The sequence below is a fragment of the Sinocyclocheilus grahami genome, unplaced genomic scaffold, assembly GCF_001515645.1.
Source record: "Sinocyclocheilus grahami isolate Dianchi unplaced genomic scaffold, SAMN03320097.WGS_v1.1 scaffold136.1, whole genome shotgun sequence".
NCBI lineage: Eukaryota > Metazoa > Chordata > Actinopteri > Cypriniformes > Cyprinidae > Sinocyclocheilus > Sinocyclocheilus grahami.
Window position 1 is genome coordinate 1,537,290 of NW_015505315.1, and position 20,612 is coordinate 1,557,901.

At 38.2% G+C, this 20,612-nt stretch overlaps 1 protein-coding gene across 1 annotated transcript in view; it reads right to left on the reverse strand.

Moving 5' to 3' along the window:
- malrd1 (MAM and LDL receptor class A domain containing 1) overlaps positions 1 to 14,534 on the reverse strand; it is a 34,716-nt gene extending 20,182 nt beyond the window's left edge. Inside the window, exons 1-15 of the mRNA XM_016280058.1 lie at positions 14,375 to 14,534; positions 13,603 to 13,737; positions 11,889 to 11,977; positions 10,396 to 10,569; positions 10,184 to 10,280; positions 7,259 to 7,396; positions 6,638 to 6,790; positions 6,035 to 6,140; positions 5,488 to 5,855; positions 4,959 to 5,392; positions 2,095 to 2,182; positions 1,759 to 1,938; positions 1,075 to 1,234; positions 783 to 939; positions 459 to 569 (exon numbers count right to left, since the gene is read on the reverse strand). Coding sequence (XP_016135544.1) covers positions 459 to 569; positions 783 to 939; positions 1,075 to 1,234; positions 1,759 to 1,938; positions 2,095 to 2,182; positions 4,959 to 5,392; positions 5,488 to 5,855; positions 6,035 to 6,140; positions 6,638 to 6,790; positions 7,259 to 7,396; positions 10,184 to 10,280; positions 10,396 to 10,569; positions 11,889 to 11,977; positions 13,603 to 13,737; positions 14,375 to 14,534 — 2,550 coding nt within the window. The remainder of the gene's footprint in view (positions 1 to 458; positions 570 to 782; positions 940 to 1,074; positions 1,235 to 1,758; positions 1,939 to 2,094; positions 2,183 to 4,958; positions 5,393 to 5,487; positions 5,856 to 6,034; positions 6,141 to 6,637; positions 6,791 to 7,258; positions 7,397 to 10,183; positions 10,281 to 10,395; positions 10,570 to 11,888; positions 11,978 to 13,602; positions 13,738 to 14,374) is intronic.
- Between the last annotated feature and the right edge of the window lie 6,078 nt (positions 14,535 to 20,612).

A 20,612-nucleotide genomic window follows, 5' to 3' on the forward strand; every position in this document is an offset into this window, starting at 1 on the left:
AACTATGGTTCAAAGGTTTGGGGTAAGTAAGATTTTTTTTTTTTAATTTGAAGGATGTCTCTTATGCTTACCAAGGCTGCATTTATTTGATCATATACAAAAATACAGTAAAAATAAAACAGCAATATTGCATAAGCTGTGATACCTTTTCAGCTTTTTTCCAAGAGTAGAAACTTTTCTACTCTATAGACAGAACAGTATTTATTTAAAATAGACTATTTTGGTAACATTATAAATGCCTTTGTCACTTTTATTCAGTTTAATGCATCCTTGATAAAGATTTTTTCTTTAAAATGAATCTTTCTGACCTCAAATGTTTGAACGTTTTATTACATGTTGGTGTATTTTTTGCAGTTGTTTAGGCACAGCTGGAGAACCAAAGGGAAAAAAGCTGGACATTCAAAAACGTCTTTTTTCATTTATTTATTAGTCCTCACTCATGTAACAGAAACACTGACCTGAATGTTATGACGGATTCCTATGAAGACCTCACCCCGCCTCCAGCTGTTGCCTTGGTTACCACTTTGGGACCAAACTTCATGTGTGACAGAGACTGATTTGATAAAGACCTGCACATACAATTTTGAGATTGTTTTGATAAACTGCAAATTGTTCTCTGGAAAATCCTTCATAACAAACATTTTAGAATTTGAACACAATGAAAGATAAAATGAAGCACAAAATAATATAAAATTAATAATATGTTTTGATGTTTTCTAGGCATGGGTTACCAGTGCAGCAAATGAGTAACAATTATATTCATAATTTCTAGATAACTGCACCTGCAGCGTTCCAACAGTAAAGCCACTCATGTGATACCAGAACACAAGTGTGCACTGGGGTCCTGTTATATTAATGGGAGCAGTCAAGAGATCAGTGGTATGACCATATCCTCCACTGGAGCTGTCCGCAAATATATACCAACCCTCTGAAGAACCACTGCAAAATGTACACGTATACAGATGAGTACACACAATAAAGCAGAAAACACACACCTGCATAAGCAAACCTGACCATGCATTTATAAACTGAAGCACAAACACATTCCAGCAAATAATGCTGTTTATTGCTCACAGTGTGTGGTCGTTAGCAGGTCTGTGGTTCTGTTCTCCATGATGAATACTCTCCCCTTGTCCTGTCTGCCAGCAAAAGGAATGAGGAGGAACAGGAGTGGCCGGGACACTTAAATACCATCCACACAGAGCATCATTTTCAAAATCACAATACTCCTTCACTGAGAACAGACAAAACAGTAATATCAGAAGGATGGATGATGGAAGGATAGTTCGGGATCAGTAAGATCTTATTCATATTTTTATAAAAAACAGAAGCCTCTTATGATCACCAATGCTGCATTTGTTTAATAAAAAAAGGAAAAACCATACAGTACTATTATTGAATAATATTACATTTTAAAATAACTGTTTACCATTTGAATTTGTTTAAAATATTATTTTATCCTGTGATGGCAAATCTGAATTCTAAGCATCATTACTCCACTTAATCATTCAGAAATCATTGTAATATGCTGATTTGTTGCTTAAAACACACATTTTTATTACTATAAGTCAGGATTCTTTGATGAATAGAAAGCAATTATTTGAAATAAAAACATTTTGTAAAATTATAAATGTCTTTACAGTCACCTTTAATCAGTTTAATCCATTCTTGCTCAAAGTAATAATTTCTTTCCAAAAAAAACAACTTTTGAACAGTTGGTAGACAGACAGAAAGACAGATAAACAGATAGATGCATACCACAGTGCTCTTCATCAGAGCTATCAGAGCAGTCTGGTTTGAAGTTACACACTTGACTGAGGCTCACACACTCTCTTGTAGTTGAGCACACAAACTGGTCAGGAGGGCAGCTATGAGGGGGTGTAGCTGACAAGGAGGGGATGGGGGCAAAGGTGCTAGGCTCCTTTGAGGGCAATTCACCTACATATAAAGATATACACACATAAATACATTAAAACCCAGAATTTTAACATCCTGAAATGGGCAACTGGATCCATATTGATACCAGTCCTAATAAGAATGTAATTTTAAGGATTTTTTTCATATGAAGCTAATTCCATATAATTTTTACTTCACCATCATATGGCTGACAGCCAATGAAAGACAGATCGTCTATGGCAATATCTCCTCTGAAGTCATCACCAACAGTGCCCTCCACTAAAATCTGTAGCAGCAAGAAAGAAAGAAAGAAGGCCTATCTTTATTTTGCAGTGTGCTCGTTTATCGGATGGGAAACAATTTACTAACAACGATCTAAAAAAATAAGTGGACTACAATGGGCATATCAAGTATATGCTTTGGTAATGCCTTTTCTATTTTATTCAAAAAAAAAAAAAAACACTTACTAGTCTTTAAAATGGATACATTAAGAACAAGCGAATCACTTAATAATAAGAAACACTGGATTTATAATAGTTTATATCGTTATTAACCGTTAAGTGAACTGCAGCCAGCAACTTGCTGGTGCTCGCACTCGTGCACACGTAACGTACAAGAGATCGAATGTGATTCAGTGTCTTTCAGTGTTCTTCACTTTGAAGAAAAAAAGTTGGAAATACCTTTGAAGCAATATACTGTTAATGAACATCTAGACACCGTCCACACTGATGAGAGCGGTGTTTAGATTAATTATGAATATGTAAATATGCTCTGTGCGCCTTACTCAACACCCCTTACGAAAATTAACCATAGTTTTATTGTAGTAAAAGTGTAGTAACCATGCTGTTTTGGAGTATTGATTACCATGGCTAAACTAAAGTAACCATGGTTTTTTGGTTTCATTTGTAGTAAAACCATGGTTAATTGTCATAAGGGCAGTTCAATAAAGTTAATATTAAGTAACTTACTCCAAACAAACCACAAACAAATTCTGCCATTCCTAAATGTGTTTTTGAACGAATCGGTTGAGTGAATGAGTCAAACGTCCACATAAAGACTCAACTGCTGCCCCCTACTGGTGTATCGATGTAACCAGTAGAAAGAGATGCTAAAAAATAACCTGTCAACTATCTGCTTGTTAAATGTGTGCTATAAATGAATAGTTCTCATAAAGTGCTTTATCCACCTTTTTCTTGTCGTAAAAATGGGCGCGGCCATTTGTAAATTCTATGGGTCTGGCTTCCGGTCTCATCTGAGTTCACTCCGTCCAGCTATTTTTAGCTGAACAAAACAGTTAGTTTTGCTGCTTGATATTGAACGTTGGTGTGTCTTATCATATTATTTTAATGTATTCTCTTAATTATGAACACACTGGTTTGTAGTTTTACCGTTTACTGCACGTTGTTATTCACCTATAGCGGGTAATGAACCGGAAGTCTCACCCATAAGGCTTCTGCGTCGGACCTACGCCGTAGCTTACGCATAGACGCACACCCATACGCCGTAGCCTGATGTGCACCTCTCCAAAAATCTAACAGTGCGTCAATTCTACGCAGACCGCAAGCGCTGTGATTGGTCTGCAAGAACCCCTCCCTCCATATGTACTTGAGTTTTGTGTGTGTTTATGTGCACTTTCATATATTTTAATGTTACACCTTCTTAAATAAAACAAAACAAAGCAAATAACAAGTGTCTTATCATTTATTATACTACACAGCATTATACATCAGTAGTTGTCCGCAACAAACAATGTTGATCTGCCGTGGTACAAGTCCTTGTGCAGATTGAAAGAATGCCATCGTCTCCTGTTCCGTTGTTGTCTCCTTTTTGTAGTTTATATAATGATTTAACGATTTGATATTTATTTGCCGCCGTCACGGCTATAATGCTTCTCCGACGAGCCGCTTCTTCTTCGGCTTTTGCCGTGGTACTGCGGGTTACACCAGCAGCATGCCCGTGCATACTGCGCACTAGCGGTTTGCATGTGTACTGCACGTTGACGCGGACAACGACGCAGAAGTATAAATGAAAACTGACGCATAGCCTACGGCGTAAAGGTTACGGCATAGGTCCGACACAGAAGTATAAATCAAAGGTGTTGTCAACAATTAATTTGTAGTCTATTTTACAAATGGGAATACAACCAATTCATGACAATGTTTTACATTCAAGCTACCCATAAACATTTAGTGTAACATTCTTTAAAATCATCTGGAATGCAATAAAGTAATTTTTAAAGCTGTTTTTAAAGCATTTGTTGCATGGATTAAAAAAATAGGCCAATAAATAATTCACATATCAGACAAAATTGTGTTGCAGCAAATCCCTTAAATTTGAAGAAATTCAGAGCAGAGCAACATAAAAATCAGAAAAAATATAATCGAGTGAGTGATCTCGCTGGCCATGTCCTGCAAAGTGCCTTCAGCTTTCACTCTTCACACAAACGATTAGATATGCGCCTAATAGCGCACATTTATATCGTTTAAACATTTAAACTAACATTGTGATATGCTTGAACTGTTTTATATCTATAGATTTTATTTTAGGCAAGTGGTGATGATTTGAGAAGGCTAAATTGATCAAACATAGGCTATGATCAGATCACTGTCTGCCGCTGGCCGCTTGGTCGTTACTTTTAAAAAAAAAACTTAAATTTAATGAACAAAAAATGCAGATCTAGTAATTTTTAAATATCTATAATATTATTTCTTTCACAAAAAGAGAATGCAAACATTGAAATATAATTTTTTGTCTGGAAATGCAGATAAGCAAACATTTGTACTACATATCTGGAATGACTGTAATTACATGATGATATAGATTATAATTTATATTTTTATAAGCTTGGAAAATAATTTTTAATATTGCTAATACTAGCCTACACTTCAGCATGCTTTGTGGTTACTATGATTGCTCAGACTTTAGTGCATGCCTTATCAACAGAGTGCATGTATGAGCATAACATTTAAAGCTGGAGCAGCCAGTTAATCAAATGATTCAGCACACAAGGACACCATTACACCCATACACTCCAGTCCTCATAATTCTGATCAATAACTCACCTGAAAGTGGTGGGCGCTGTTGATCAGCAGTGTTTTCCTGTGCCAGAAGTTGCCTTGGTTACCATAGCGAACCCACAACAAGTTGCCCCGGCCACTGTTACGGGTGCGCATGTACACAGCCAAATGAAACACATGCTGGCCAAACATGTGATAGTGGAACCTAAAAACACAGGGTGGTTCGGATTCAGGACCTCGGCGAGGAGTTTGGAGAAAAGGCCGACTGATAAGAACGGCCGTGTCTTTGAACTTCTGTGGGTCTGAAGATTCGATATAGAGGAAGTGGCCATCCGCATTGGCTCGTGTGTGGTCCTTCCATGGGCCTGTGTTGAAAGTGGGAGTGGGTCCTTGGATACGGGTCCAATCAAACATGTCTTCCTCGTGTTCCTGAGTCCAGCTACACAGGCCTTCTTCAAAGTCACACATTAGCTCCGGCGCTGATAAGAGAAGAAAAGATCACTGTAAACATGACTGCTAACGTCAAATAATATGAACTGCTTCAATGCCCATTTAAAACTCCACCAATACTGACAGCAGTTTTCCTCATCTGTTCCATCTCCACAGTCATCGATCAGGTCACAGATCTGGTAATAGTCCACACATGCTTTGCTCCGGCTACAGTGAAGGTGATTAGGAGTTGGGCACATCTCCACAGCTTTGGGCAATGAGCAGTTATGGAACATAATATCATCTAGAGCGGAGACTCCTTCATACACAGCCAAACTCAGTTTTGCAACTGAGATGTGGAAAGGCCTGGTCTGTCTGCCAATCTGGACAATTACAGGGTGCCACTGGTTACCTTGGTTGTAAAGTGTTTGCCAAAGTATAGTGCTGCTGTCTGAGCCCTCTATCACCAGGTGCATTTCAGCAGCACCAACAGAATGACCAGAATTATAGTGCCTGTAAGAAAAACAATCAATGTAAATATTGAATCTAAACAATGAATGTTAAAAAATATACTGCAGTGAAGAATATTATTTTATTTGTGTTTTTGCAAATATTAACATATATGTTTAGATATAATATATTTTAATTAATGCATTTTACTATCTTAGAAAGAGATAAGGCCAGAGCCTTACCAGAAGGTCATGACACAAACGGAACTTGTTTGCTGGAATGTAGGACTGCGCAGCAAAGCCTGCTGGGACAACCTGCTGCTTCTCTTGAAAATAAACATGAAGTGGCCTTAAAGGGGGGGGGGGGGGGGGGGGGGGGGGAAGAGATAGTAAAATATTTAAAAAGTATTAACAAAACCTGAAATTGGAAATGCCATTGCCACCATTCCAGTAATTCGCATTTAATTTACAAATCTCCCAGAGGCCAAACATAATTAATTATCTATGGGAGCACAATATGAAAAGCAGCACTATTTTTCTTTCGCAAAGCACTAAAATTGAAATGAACTAGCCTAATTCTCACACAATTTACACTCCCAGGTGATTTGTAGATAAACATTATAAGTTAAATGGGATTTTTAAAAATGTTCCAGTACTAGTTAAAACTAAGTAAAGGTTCTTCATGGAGAAACAGAAATGTTAGGAAATGTGCAAATGGAATAAGTGGATGTGGTTTATAGGTCAGAACTACAGTTTTAGCATCTTTTGGGAGTGAGAGTAAATTAAATGTGAGACAAAATAATTTCATGATTTATTTAGTCTGTGTATTTATGTCAGTGCCCTCACCTGCACTTGTATTAGTAGAGTGGTCCTGGGGTGGTGTTTGGTCTGGATAATCTATGGCGACTCCATTAGCTGAGCCTCTCACCCATTCAAACCCATCACCCTGGACAAGCTCATACCAGCCACATGAGTCGGACTCGAAATCACACTGTGCCACTGAAAGTCAAATTAACATCATGAAATAATAATGAAACAATAAATGAAACATAAAACCACCATTGAAAATATAGACAAAATAGTTCAAACTTTCAGAATATCTTATTTATATTCCAAGGAAGAAAGAAAGCCATATACAGTAAGTTTGTAACTACATGAGGGTGAGTAAATGATGACAGAATTTTTGTTTATGGGTGAACTTTTTTCATTCATTGTGCAAAAAAAAAAAAAGTATTTGGTATCAGTCAAGGTAAATGTTTCTTAAACAGTGACATGGCTCATGTTCCAGTGAAATTATGCAAGCTGTTTTAAATGTTCAAGTCTCCAGTCTCTCAGTCTAGCTTACTACAGTCGCTTAAGTGAGCTATTTCTGCAATAAAAATAACTGTAAGCGAATGACACCTGCAAGACATCCAGTTTACAAATCGCTGTACACACAGTTACATTAAAAATAAGATGGATACTCACAACATTTGGCCTCGTCCTCTCCATTGGCGCAGTCTAATGAAAAATCGCACACTTTCACCCCTTCTACACATTCATTTGCCCCACAGTGAAACTGAGACGGGGGGCACTGAGTTGGAAGAGGTGCCTTGATGTCAGTCTCTGGAGAAAACAATAAAGCCAAAATACATATTTCATAGAAAAGGTAAGCAAAAGGTCAAGAAGGGACTCATAAAGTGAAGAGTGGCTTAGAGCTCCTTCCTGCATTATCACCTCTGTTTACGGTGTCATGTGATGTAGATCTGGACATGAGCACATTATTATGATTAATCTGACTGTCCAGAATACTGCTGAAATAAATCACAATAATGCGGTATCATAACACACACACACATTTACAACTAAACACATAAACCTCCCTCCCTCAACCTGGTTCTGTTCTGTTCTGTGCAGATCTGTATTTATGGTGGAAAATAAAGCAAGATTATCTTCTCTCATAAATAGTTAAGCATTTTTGTGACCGATGTGTAAAATAAAAGTTATGGACTTACTGCAAAGCTGTGTCAGCAATTACACCTTAAAATGTAGACCTATAAAATCTTCAGAAGATAATAAAACCCCACCATGATTTTGTCATGGCATTTATATATACTCAAAATTAAAAATGTAACTGATGTCTCTCCTTCTTTCTATCATGGGCTGAGCTGTAAATTAGAAAGTTGCTGAGGTTTCCTTCTGCCCATCACTATTGTCCCTCTGGTGTCGTAGTCCATCCAGCACAGGCTGTAAATGTATTAGGCCTTATTTACAGCTTTATATTCCTGAATCTCTTGAGCTCTCTGCACCTCACACCCTTCAGAAATTTCTAAAGCAAATCCATCGCATAACTTCATCTTTGCGTCTTTACAAACAGCTACATTATAATCCAAACATGGACGTCTGAAGAAAGAACATATTCAGACATGGATAACTTCAATGAAGCACACATACTGATGATATCAGGGGAATTTCCAGATTTTCATCAGTAAAAGGGCACATGAGAGCTGTTTGATCATTGACAAAAGATAGACATTTGCATTTCCTACAATAAACTGTAGGAAAATATCCACCTAATCCACTGCTCTTTTATAAAACATCCTGTATTCCTGTTATTATTGCAGTGTGAGAATCCGCTGCAAACAATTCAAGAAATAGTTCACCCAAAAGGAAAATTCTGTCATTAATTAATCACCCTAACTTTTCCAAAATCTTAAGACCTTCGTTCATCTTTGGAACACAAATTAGGATATGTTTGATGAAATCCGAGAGCTTTCTGAGCCTCCATAGAGAGCAATGCAACTGAAATGTTCCCCGGTCCAGAAACGTAGTGAGGACATCTTTAAAATAGTGCATGTGACACCAGTGGTTCAAAAATAATTTTACGAAGCTACGAGAATACTTTTTTGCGTAAAACACGCAATTCGTAAACCAGGCACAGCGCATGCATGTTTTACGTCAGCAGCAGCACATGCATACGTTGTGGTAATCTCGATAATGGAGGAGGACGGTGACGTGTTGAATTGCAAAGAATTGTTGAATAAAGTTATTATTTTTGTTTTCTTTGTGCACAAAAAGTATTCTTGTAGCTTTGTAATATTACGCTTGAAACTGATGTCACATGGACTATTTTAACTATATTAAAATAGTTAACATAGTTGAGTCTGGGAACGTTTCAGTTGCATCGCTGTCTACGGAGGGTCAGATGGCTCTCAGATTTCATCAAAAATATCTTACTTTGTGTTCCGAAGATGAACGATGGTCTTACAGGTTTAGAACGACATGATGGGAGTAATTAATGACATAATTTAAATTTTTGGGTGAACTATCCATTTCAGTGCTTGAGTGCATCCGAATGAATCAAACTGAATCGCTAACAATTTCAGACCAACACTGTGTTCCATTCTGAAGAACTCATCCCTATTCCTTAGTCCCTTTGAAGGTTTTAGCCTCCAGACTGAGAGCCTCGAAGGGATGAGCAAAAAACGTTTTCTTCAAACTCACTTCTATATTCCCAAAGCCAATAAAGGAGGGACTGTCGTCATGCAATTAAACCCACGGAAACAATCATGGAGGCAAAGTGTCCATCATTTGTACCCTTCAAAATCCCTCATTCTGATGGGCCCTTTGAAGTAACCAGTTCTGTTTGGACTGATCCTTGAATATGGCATTGTGCCCTGAAGTGCCCTTCAGAAGTCGAATTATCCTTTTTGGAACGCAGCACTTTTTGCAAACCAGTTTGACCGATTAGATCAAAAGAGTGATTCATTTGTGACTCTGGCATTGCTAGTTCTGATTCTAGACAGAGTAAGAAAAAGTGATGAGGACGTGTGTCCCACACCCTTTCCCATTCTACAATTGGTCACCATTTGCTCAGGATGTGATTATCCCAGATAGTCTAGAAACAACATAATGGTGTTAATAATAACATAATAACTTTCTTCTTCTCTATAATAATTAAGCCATTTTGGGAAATGAGCATGATCAAACATATATTGTGGAGTGGAATCTGGATCGGGGGAGACTATAGATTCTTACAACAGCTAACAGAAAACACACGTGACTTGATCGCTTAAGTATTATCAATCAAAATGATTCTCATGCCAGTATACATCAATCCCACTGACACATAAGGATTTATCAGTAACTTTTTTACTGGGGCACAGTATTTCACTGGGGCTCTTGCCCCAGTAAAAATGGTCTAGCGACACCGCAGAATGATACTGATGCTCCACGGAATAAAGTCATACAGATTTGTAACGACAAATGTAATTTTTAGGGGAACAATTGAATTAGGTGGATTTAGGCAGCCTTATTGGATATACTGTACATGGTACCCTGAAACAGTCCAGACTCTGCAGACTGATTCGCCGAAAAAAGCACTCTTGAGAAGACATATTAGTGTTCACCCACCTACTGCTACCACACATCCTCTGCTGAAGGACACATCATCAATCGCTACAACTTCATATGGGTCACTGCTGTTGAATATCAGTCCTCTAATCACAACCTGTAGATTCACAGTGATTTTGTGTTACTGATTGAACTATGCACCATACATACCAAACAATAATACCCCTTCCTCCAAACACACAAAAACCCTCATACAGTACATGCACACCAACCTTAAACTCCTCTCCGCTGTTTAACACCACCACTGTTCGCATCCAGGGAAGAGTGTGTGGATCAGGATTGGAGGTGGACTGAAACCAAACCTTCTGCATATCTCCAGAAGATTTGAACTGGATCAGAACCTGCAAAGCCCCAGCCAGCATCCCAATATGACGATAGAAAGTTAGCTGTTCAAAGGAAAGGACAACAAAGGGAGAGAAAATATAAATCCCTCAAAAGAACATGCTACGTGAACAAAGGATTCAAGAGGTGCATTGCTCGCTTCATTACACATTTTGAGCTTTAAAGATGAAACATTAAAGATATTCAGCATTTGGCCAAATGAGACCAAATGAATGCTGAAAGCAGCTAATACTCAAAGCAGTTTTGTTGTAAAGTGAGGTTATGTTATTGAATCTTACTGCCAAGTTCAATGTCATCTTATTTTCGTTTAAGCAGAGAAGCACTCAAAGTGAATTACTCCATATTCGATAACGGAGAATCTAAAACCATAGATCACAATGAGTGCATGCACCATCCACTGTGTCAGGGCTCTGACAGCCTATGCATAACTCTCTGCTGTCAATAAGAGTGTGTAGCCGGGGCAGTGGATAAGTGCTCTACACACATAATCGAGGGCTTGAGCCAAGCACTTAACATGATGCTGCTTATGGTTTGTGGTAAACTCTGCAGTATGTCTCTCTTGACAAAAAACAAACACATTGCATTGGTCCATTTATTGAACTACTAAAATCGTTCATATAATTTTTAATAGGCTATTTAATTTGACACTGGGACTTTTCATTGTTTTTAATCACCCCGCTTGTCTGTGTTAATTTGAGACAGACTGTCAAAATGCGCATTAGTGGTAATGATTTGTCAGCCAATCCTTTTGCTGGTTTCACACCAGTCAGTGGTGACAAGTGCCTATAAGTGAACCATTCCGTCAGCCTATTCATTCAGGAACTAAACCAGAGTAAAGGTCCTTGCACAATGAGTCCGAAATTTTCGTATGTGTTTTTTTTGTATTCGTCATCCTTTCCTATCAAAATGCTTGCAATGGATACGAAAATGCAGAAAATCGAACCTGATCCAAATTTTTTTTATGACAGACTAAAGTTTCAGAGGCAGTGTGTAAACGTGATTGACATAATGTGAGGTTGTATCTATTTTTTAACGTTTTAACGAAAATTTCGGACGAGAATTTCGGACTCAGTGTGCAAAGACCTGCAGTGACTTTGTTCTGAATAATTTTGTTGGCAGAGCAAAAATAGACAAATTAACTGGCAATACTCATTCATTAAATTTTTTAACAGCTGTATAAAAGCAATATCACACAGTTGTGTATATATTATGGAAAATAGTATTTTGATAGCTTGCTTTAAAAAGCAGATGGCGGTTTGGCAAATAGGCTACTGATTCATGTGGTATCCGAATTTAAGAATTAATTCAAGAACAGAAAATTAAATACAACACCAAATGATGTTTAGTCATGTTTTTTCTGTACCCAGCATGTCTGTGAAGGCTGGAAGAGAGGACTGTATATTTCAGCAGTGACTCCTCCTCCAGTTTTTGATTGTATATAGAGGCAGTGACCTGACAAAAGAGAATAAAGAGTGTCCTGAGAAGTCAGGAAATACAATATAAAACCAAACCTTATTAACATCTAGAGAATATGGTGTTTACACTGAGGGAGAAAAAACTAATATGTAAAAAAAAAAATGCAATTATGGACTTTAGTATGTACTATCAGTTATAGGGTGGAAGGCATGTAGAAGATTGTGTACAACAGGTTTTTCAGAAACGCTGATCATGTTAATAATTAGAGGCCTTACAAATTCATGTATCATGTATCAGTGTCACGAATCCTGTCCGTGGTCTTCTGTCTGCTCGCCACCAGAGGTCGTCTTCTGATTATATTGACTCTCACACTACACAGACTGTTACACGTCGTCCTGGACTACATTTCCCATGTTCCATTTCACTAATCACACTCTCACCTGTAGCCAATCACACACACTATAAATACGAGGTCCTAACCACCACTCGAGCACACTCCGCTACTTTACGGAGCCAATTCCCTGTCTTAGGGTGCTTTCACACCTGTAGATTGATTGTTTTGTTCCGAAACAGGGATTACAATTATTACAATGTTGCTTTTTATTCTTGGTGTGGTTGGCTTTCACATGGCAAAGTTTCTAAACGGACCAAATTTGTTAATACAAGTCACGCGCGAGTAAACTGTTCTCTCATTGGTCAAAGTTCCACGGTTTATTTTCCGGGATTCCACTTAGCTGTCACGGCTGTCATCCGTCAGGATGGAACGATAACAGCTTCGTGGGCTTATTGTTGTTGTTGTTGTTGTTTTTTTTTGTAACTGTCCTTATATTAATTTATCATTTTGAGCAGGAGTCCAGGATTCATCGGGAAAACATTTTTTAAATGCACCTACTAGGAAGAATAGCAATAAGATGGCATTATAAAATGAAAAAGTGCGCTTTTTTATTTTGAATGGTGAAGACGTGCTCACCCACAGACATTCACAGGTTCATTTTGAAGTATTAGCAAAACAACAAAGCTAATGCTTTTCACGGAACTTACCCATCATAAATTGTGATATAGCCTGGTTCATTGGTCTGTTAGATCGGATTGCTTTCTTACTACAACCAAACCGCTCCAGAGTTCGATTTTAATCGAGCCGAGACCACCTCGTTCAGGCGATCTCGAACCGATTGTTTTGGTGCGGATCTGGGCGCGATTGCCGTTTTCACATATTCCCAAACGAACCGAGCTAACGCGCCAGGTTCCGAAACAACGGGCCAGGTGTCAAAGCACCCTTAGTTTCTAATTCCTAGTCCTAGTCTATTCGCGTCTTGGTTTTGTCTGGTAGCCTGATTCCTGATCACCTGCCTGTCTTGGATATCCTTTTGTCTTGCCGTTTCTGACTTTGTTTGCCCCTTGTTTGGATTATAGTCTGTTTGTTGGATTACCCGTTTGCCTCGCCTTTTGGATTACATTCGCCATCAATTACCGGACTATTCTTTTGTCTTGTCTTCAATATACCTGTTTGTCATTGTCTGATTCATGCCTGTTTTTGACCACGTCTTTTAATATAAGCTTTGCATATGGATCTGCACGCCTCTCTCAGTCGCTCCGTAACAATCGGGTTTTATAGAGTTAAGTGGTATCCATACAGATATAAGACGAACTCTTTTACTTACCATTAACATTTTCTCTGTGGTCGGTCTCAGTACTGGGATGGCTCAAACCTGATCCTCTTATCCAAATATGATGTTCATTTTGAAGTTGAAAACCACAAAAGCCTTCATCAAAGTCACATCTCACAAACTCAGAGCCTATATGAGAGGAAAGTCAAAGCTATATCAGGCCATTACAGTAAAATAAACACTGGTGTCTGCTAATCCTTTAAAATCTTTTACAGAGACACCATTAAAAACATGCAACTCTGTACAGCATCCATCATATAACACATTTAATATGCGCTTGACTTCAAGTCTGTTGTCACAAAATAGATTCAGGAGATGCAAAATGAAAAAAATCTAATTATATAATATAATGTTCTGTGTTTACACGGACAACATAAGACGAAAATGAAAATGCTAATGGAAAATCTTTTCTTAGCATCATTAAAAGGATGAAGGTGCAAAACAAAAGCAATAGTGGTCAACCCTAATACATCAACCTCAATTCTGTAATGTTCTGCCTTTTAAAAGCCCCAGAAGTATTAAATCAATATTATAAAAGCACTGTTGTAAGACCTCCCAGTGCGCTCCTTTATGCGTGTGCCATAAATCTCACTATTTACACATGAGGGCCTTTAGGAGCATTCAAAATCATGCTGCCAACAGAGAGGGGAAAAAGGGCCATTACTGTCAAAGACTTGCCTGCATAAGCACAGGAAACATACACAAATAAAAGAGCAGACAAAGGAGCTGAAGAGCAGATAAGACAAACTTACAGACTAATACTTACAGTTAGTCTCATCACTGCCATCTTCACAGTTCTCTCTGAAATCACACACATGCTCCTCAGATACACAGCCGCCTCTTGCACAAGCAAACTCCTCAGGCAGACATGGCGTAGATGATACACTCGCCAGGAAACACAGCAGAAATGAGGCCCACACCTTCATTGAGCTCTCTGACAGATAATTCAGTAGCTCATTCAGATCTACATGTAAGCACAAACACAGAGCCAGACACACTCACACCTCAATATCCAAAAACATAAATCCTCAAAATCCAAAGAGTGTCAGTCCACTGTACAACCTCGACTTTGTGCTATGGACAGAACACTAGTGCAAATGACTTTATGGCTGTTACACAATAGCCCTGCTTTCTTTCATTATGTATCTGTGTGTGTGTGTGTGTGTGTGTGTGTGTGTGTGTGTGTGTGTGTGTGTGTGTGTGTGTGTGTGTCTGCACCTGATGTCAAAGTGTGTGTCAAACTCCATGCAATTGGCTAGAGATAAAGTGACAGTAAAATGTAATCTATTATTTTAAGACATAATATTCTGTGCAGTAAGAAGTTTACAATCGTGAGTTAAACAAACACATTTAGGTGAAAACATACAAAGCAATTTAAACAAGTGTTAATAGAAATTTGCTGCTATCTTAATTCCCTTCATTTTCAGTTCCAAAAAACAGCACTGAATGAAAAATAAGATGGCAATGTAATCAAGCGTTAGTTCCACCCTCTGTCCTGCACCGGCTTTACAAATGTTCATTCAGCTATAATTTCATTTTTCATTTTTCATTTTTCATGAATCAATGACTAAAATTCAAAATCATTAATGAGGAGTGATAAAAGAGATGCTCTGTTGGCCATAATAATATCAGAATAAACTTCAAGCACAAAAGAACAGTGATAAGAATAAGAAATAAATAATTAGGGATTAGTTAAACAATAAAAAATATTAAAATAATTAAGGGTTCTTTTTATCAGCCCCACATCATTACTGATAAACTTGACATCCCTCTATAGACGTTACCTAGCTGAAATAGGCTATTGTAGGATAATAGCTGGTCAAATAGAAGGTGACTATACTAATAATCCTCCTGTGAGTGATAAGATCCAGAGACTGCGGTAGTGATAATGGAGTCTTAAGACACACAAATCCTTAATAGTCCAATTGAAGAACAAATCTTGTGTCGCCAGGGATGTCACTTTCTCTCTATGTGATTAGTTGGGTTTATTGATTGTCAGTGCCGGGAGATTTAAGTGGCTGTGTTCTCACTTAATGGACACTAATTATTATGTCAGTCGTCAAGTCAGACAACACAACAGAAGACAGACAGTGTATTAAGCATTGATCTGTCTTTAAATAAGCTTTTGGGCATTTACATACACTCTGGTGGATATTTCAGCAATGTTAATGAAGATTGTTTATCATCTTCTTTTTAAAAAATGACTGTTTTCAAACAGGTTCCTCAAATATTATCCACATCTGCAAAAAGTTGTACAAATAGGTCCAGCCCTAAACTCATGCCACATGTCGTAGAGTCATTGTAGCCATGTTGGCATACTCAAACACTGCTGTAATGTTATGCATCACAGAGACACAATGTTTATAGCATCTGGAGAAATCAACCTGTGAACGGTCCATCTAAAAATGCTCTGCATATTAAGAATGGTTATGAAAAAATCTACAAACATCACCATTAAAGGGATAGTTCACCCAAAAATGACAATCACTTACACTCGCCCGTCACCCTTATGTTGTTTTCTAACTTTTATGACTTACTTTTTTCTGTGCAACATAAAATAAAATATTTTGAGACATTCCAAGTTTTTTGTCCCGTCAATACTAACCAAAGCTGTCTGGTTACCAAACTGTTTTATCTGTTTGTGTGTGTGTGTGTGTGTTTTGCAGAAGAAGAAAAAAATCATGAAATAATATAAAATACAGCCCATTAAGACTGTCTACTAACACTAAGACTGTGCAAAGCCCTCTCTTATGGACACTACTGATTTTGCTCTTTTACAACACATTGTGTTCATCTCAGACTCACAAAAGCTGTCACTGACCGTCCACTCCTGGGAGTTTCATTCTCCTTTTGAATTGAATAGATGGAATTTTATGTTGTATGTTACCTGTCAGAGCTAAACTATTAGCCTGCCATGGCTGCTCCTTAGGTCATCCACCCATTTCATCACTCTCCTTCTCCATCAGCCCACAGCCTTCTGCAGCACAGAGTATCTCCAACCCTGACAAGCCCTCCGCTCTTCAATCCTGCTTTCTATTGTCACACTATTTATTTCAGGCACCCTCAGATCCCCTTTCTTTGCTTCTCTGGTGGTGGTGTAATCTTAATATTTGTCTTTTACTGGCAGGCCTGTCTAGTTATTTTGGAGTAATTGTTAAGACTACAACTATTTGTTCACTGTTCAGTGATCCAAATAAATCGGTTGGGCAAGCATCCATCTCAAGGAACCCATAGTCCAATATACCTCATTTAGGTCTTCCAGTACCTGAAATTACGACTTTTAAATGAGTACTATTATTGTGTTCTCAGTTTACAGTTCAGCTTTTAGGTCCAAAGCATGGTATTCCCTCAGAGAAAGGAATAATACACGAGTTAGTGAAGTTTGACACATGCATCATTCCTCTTGTGCTTGAGCTAAAAGCACCATATGTTCTCGATCAAAACCCTAAAGATAATCAACTCGGCAAGGTCATTGCTTTTCCAGTTTCAAATTGCTCCTTGAAGTGCTCGATTAGCTCTCTGACAAAATACATAGGTTTGAAGTATGGAACATATTATTTATAAGGGAATTTTTCAAATGGTCTGTGAAATGTTTTAAAGGCCACAGTTAAATTAATGGAGGACAGAATGGTACAGAGAGGAAAATGAAGTGTAAAAACTGGTTCAAAGTACTGTACATGTTTAGTGACAACAGTTGTAAATATTAAAATTAATTAAAGTTATTAAACCAAATGTTCTCATTACATGTTATAAATAATCCAGTGGGGGTTTTTTTAAACAACTGTTGCGTAAAAGGAAACCTGAAACCACAAGAACAGCTTTTGAATGAACGGCTAGTCACAAAGTTTACCTACTAAAACATTTTAGTTTTTTTTTTGCTCACACTTTTTTAAAAAGTGCATTTCCAGAGATTAATATTAGTACAATACAAAATAAAATAAAAAGAAATGTAAATGACTTACCACCTTTTTAATTATTTGATTATATTATATTATTATATATATTACATATTATATTAATTATTTGAAAGAAAAAAATGAGAAAAATGAAACAGATTCATAGCAAATTACATGAAGTGCTTTGTCTTTTGTCACTTAAAGGATCTTAAAACTTCTGAAAACTAGTATTAATGGTTGCTAATTAGAGCACTAATAACATTTTCTGTAAAAATATCTATTTGCAGCTCATTTTTTCATTACTTGTCAACAACAGCCGGAAGAATGAAACTTTCAAAAGACTTTGAGCAAAACCAATTTTATTCTCCCTGTCAGCAGAACTGACCCTTATACTCACACAGATGTGTGTCATTGTGCACAAGTCATCTAAATATAACTGTGCTTTGATCATATTATTCAGGCTGCAGTGTTTGTAGCACAGAGTTGTGGAAACTATATGCATCTCAATAAACCATCATGAATTTCAAAGCAACCAAAATGTTTTGTAAATGAGCGTGAATTTCATTTCCTTGAACAGGTAGCATCACACTCGGCTGAACACTAATCTGCTAGCTACCACTCGGTTACTGACAATAATGACAAATATTTAATCTGAGCAACTTTATAGATTCAAGAGCTACATTGGGTTTAAATATGAAAACAGATACAAAAGGCACAGAAACAAAGATCAAAAGAAGAAATACAATTACAGTATTGAAATACCATTATTCAGAATATTTATGCCAAATCAACTTGTCTGTGGATATTTCTGGATGTTGTAAATGTACAGTAAAATAGTTGATTCAAGATTTTTATTTGTCACATACATGGTTATACTGTATACAGAATATATGACCAGCAGTGAAATGTAAGTCAGGTCCGCTCCATGGACAGTGCAATTATTAAAGAATGCAAACACAAGAAAAAAATATATATAAATATAGGTATGGGAAAAAATAAAAATAAAAATAAAAAAACTGTGCAGGACAGTTTACTGTAGACTTAGTAAATATTAAGATGAGCAGGAATGTGCAAGAAAAGAATGTGCAAACAGGTTGTACAGGGTAGTTCAATAGCAGCAATAGAGTTTAAAAAAAAAAGTAAATAAATAAAATATAACAGAAATTGCTGTGTGCAAGTGGCAATGTCAGTATATTAAGTGTCTTACTGATATTTAAGTGAAGTCATGTTGGTGTTAAGAGACTGAGTTTGCGTGTAGGAGCCTGATGGCCTGGGGGAAGAAGCTCCTCCTGAGTCTCTTGGTTTTTGCCATCAGGCTGCGGAAGCGCTTACCAGATGGCAGCAAAGTGAAAAGACAGTTACCAGGGTGGTTGGAGTCCTTGATGATTTTAACAGCTCTGCGTTTGCAGCGTTTGAGGTAGATGTCCTGTAGAGAGGGGAGAGCAGACCCTGAGATGCGCTCAGCTAAGCGTACAACTCTCTGCAGGGCTTTGCAGTCTTGACTGGAGCTGTTCCCATACCACACTGAGATACACTGAGTCAATACACTTTCTATGGCCCCTGAATAGAAAGAATAGAAACCCTGAATTTCCTCAGCCGTCGCAGATGGTACAGTCTTTGCCTGGCTTTATTAACCTGAGTTTGGATGTGTGAAGTCCAAGTCAGGTCCTTGGAAATGATTACACCACGGTACTTGAAGCTGCTCACTCTCTCCACTGGGGTCCCACTGATCATAATAGAGTATAGGGCCGCTGCGGTCTCTTCCTGAAGTCCACAATCAGCTCTTTCGTTTTACTCACATTCATAGAGAGACAATTGACAATTGTTGTTGGAAATGAGGCCCAGAACCACAGTATCATCAGCAAATTTGATGATAGATGTGGAGCTGTGGGAAGACACGCAGTCATGAGTGTAGAGAGAGTAGAGCAGAGGACTCAGGACACAGCCCTGTGGAGCTCCCACATTCAGGGTGATGGAGTTGGAGGTGAACTGGCCTACTTTCACCACTTGAGGTCTACCAGTGAGGAAATCTAGAATCCAGTAGCAGAGTGAAGAATTCAGGCCGAGGTCCGTGAGTTTAGAAGCTAGCTTGATGGGGACTATAGTATTGAAAGCTGAGCTATAGTCAATGAATAGCAGCCTTACATAGTTTCCATTGCTGCTGTCAATGTGCATGAGGGAAGAGTGCAGGACGTGAGAGATGGTATCTTCAGTAGATCTGTTGGGGCGGTAGGCAAGCTGAAATTGCGTAATGATTTGAATGACTGTTCATTCTTGATTGCATCCTCCCTCTTTGATCATCTCTTTCTTTAGACGAGACATGTCCTGACCTTTCATAATCTTTTCTCACCCAGACAAGTTTAAACAAGCTGTTTAATCTTTAACAAGGCTGCACACACACTGTCAGGATTAATCGCCTGTGTTTTAAGATTTGAATGTGTTTGCACAACATGGTCCGTGGTAAGACATACAGTAACATTCATCTCTTATCATGTGTTGCTTCTAAGTGATGCTGAAATCTGCTAGTTTTTTGAAAATAATTAAGGAAAAAATGCAAAAAGGAAGTGTATGACACCAGGTGTCATGGGGCTGACAAGACGTGAAACTTGCGGATCCATATGCAAGCTTTTATTTAGGAGAAAACAGAGACGTGGTCATACAACTGGCACGGGTCAGATAAAGGCAGACAGGTATATGGCGGGCAAACCACAAGAATAGTCCTAGGGCTAGCGTAGGTCGACAGACAGAACCACAGGGGCGAGACTAGAGGGATGAATCCAGGGAGACAGGCAAAGATCAGAACCGAGAAAACTGGCAAGGCACAGGCACAGGCACAGGCACAGGCACAGGCACAGGCACAGGCTAAGGCTAAGGCTAAGGCTAAGGCTAAGTAGTGTCACTATCAAACTGATAAGTGCTAAACAATACTCCGCAGTGCAAGGGGATCAGAGTGAGAGTTAAATAGGGGATGTGTGAGTGATAACAGCTGTGTGCAATCAGTGCTGTGCAATCAACAGTGTGTGTGTCGTTAGCGCAGTGGATGATGGGATATGTAGTTCGGGGTGATAGGCAACAGTGTGTAGTGCAAGAGTCAATGAAATGGGAAGG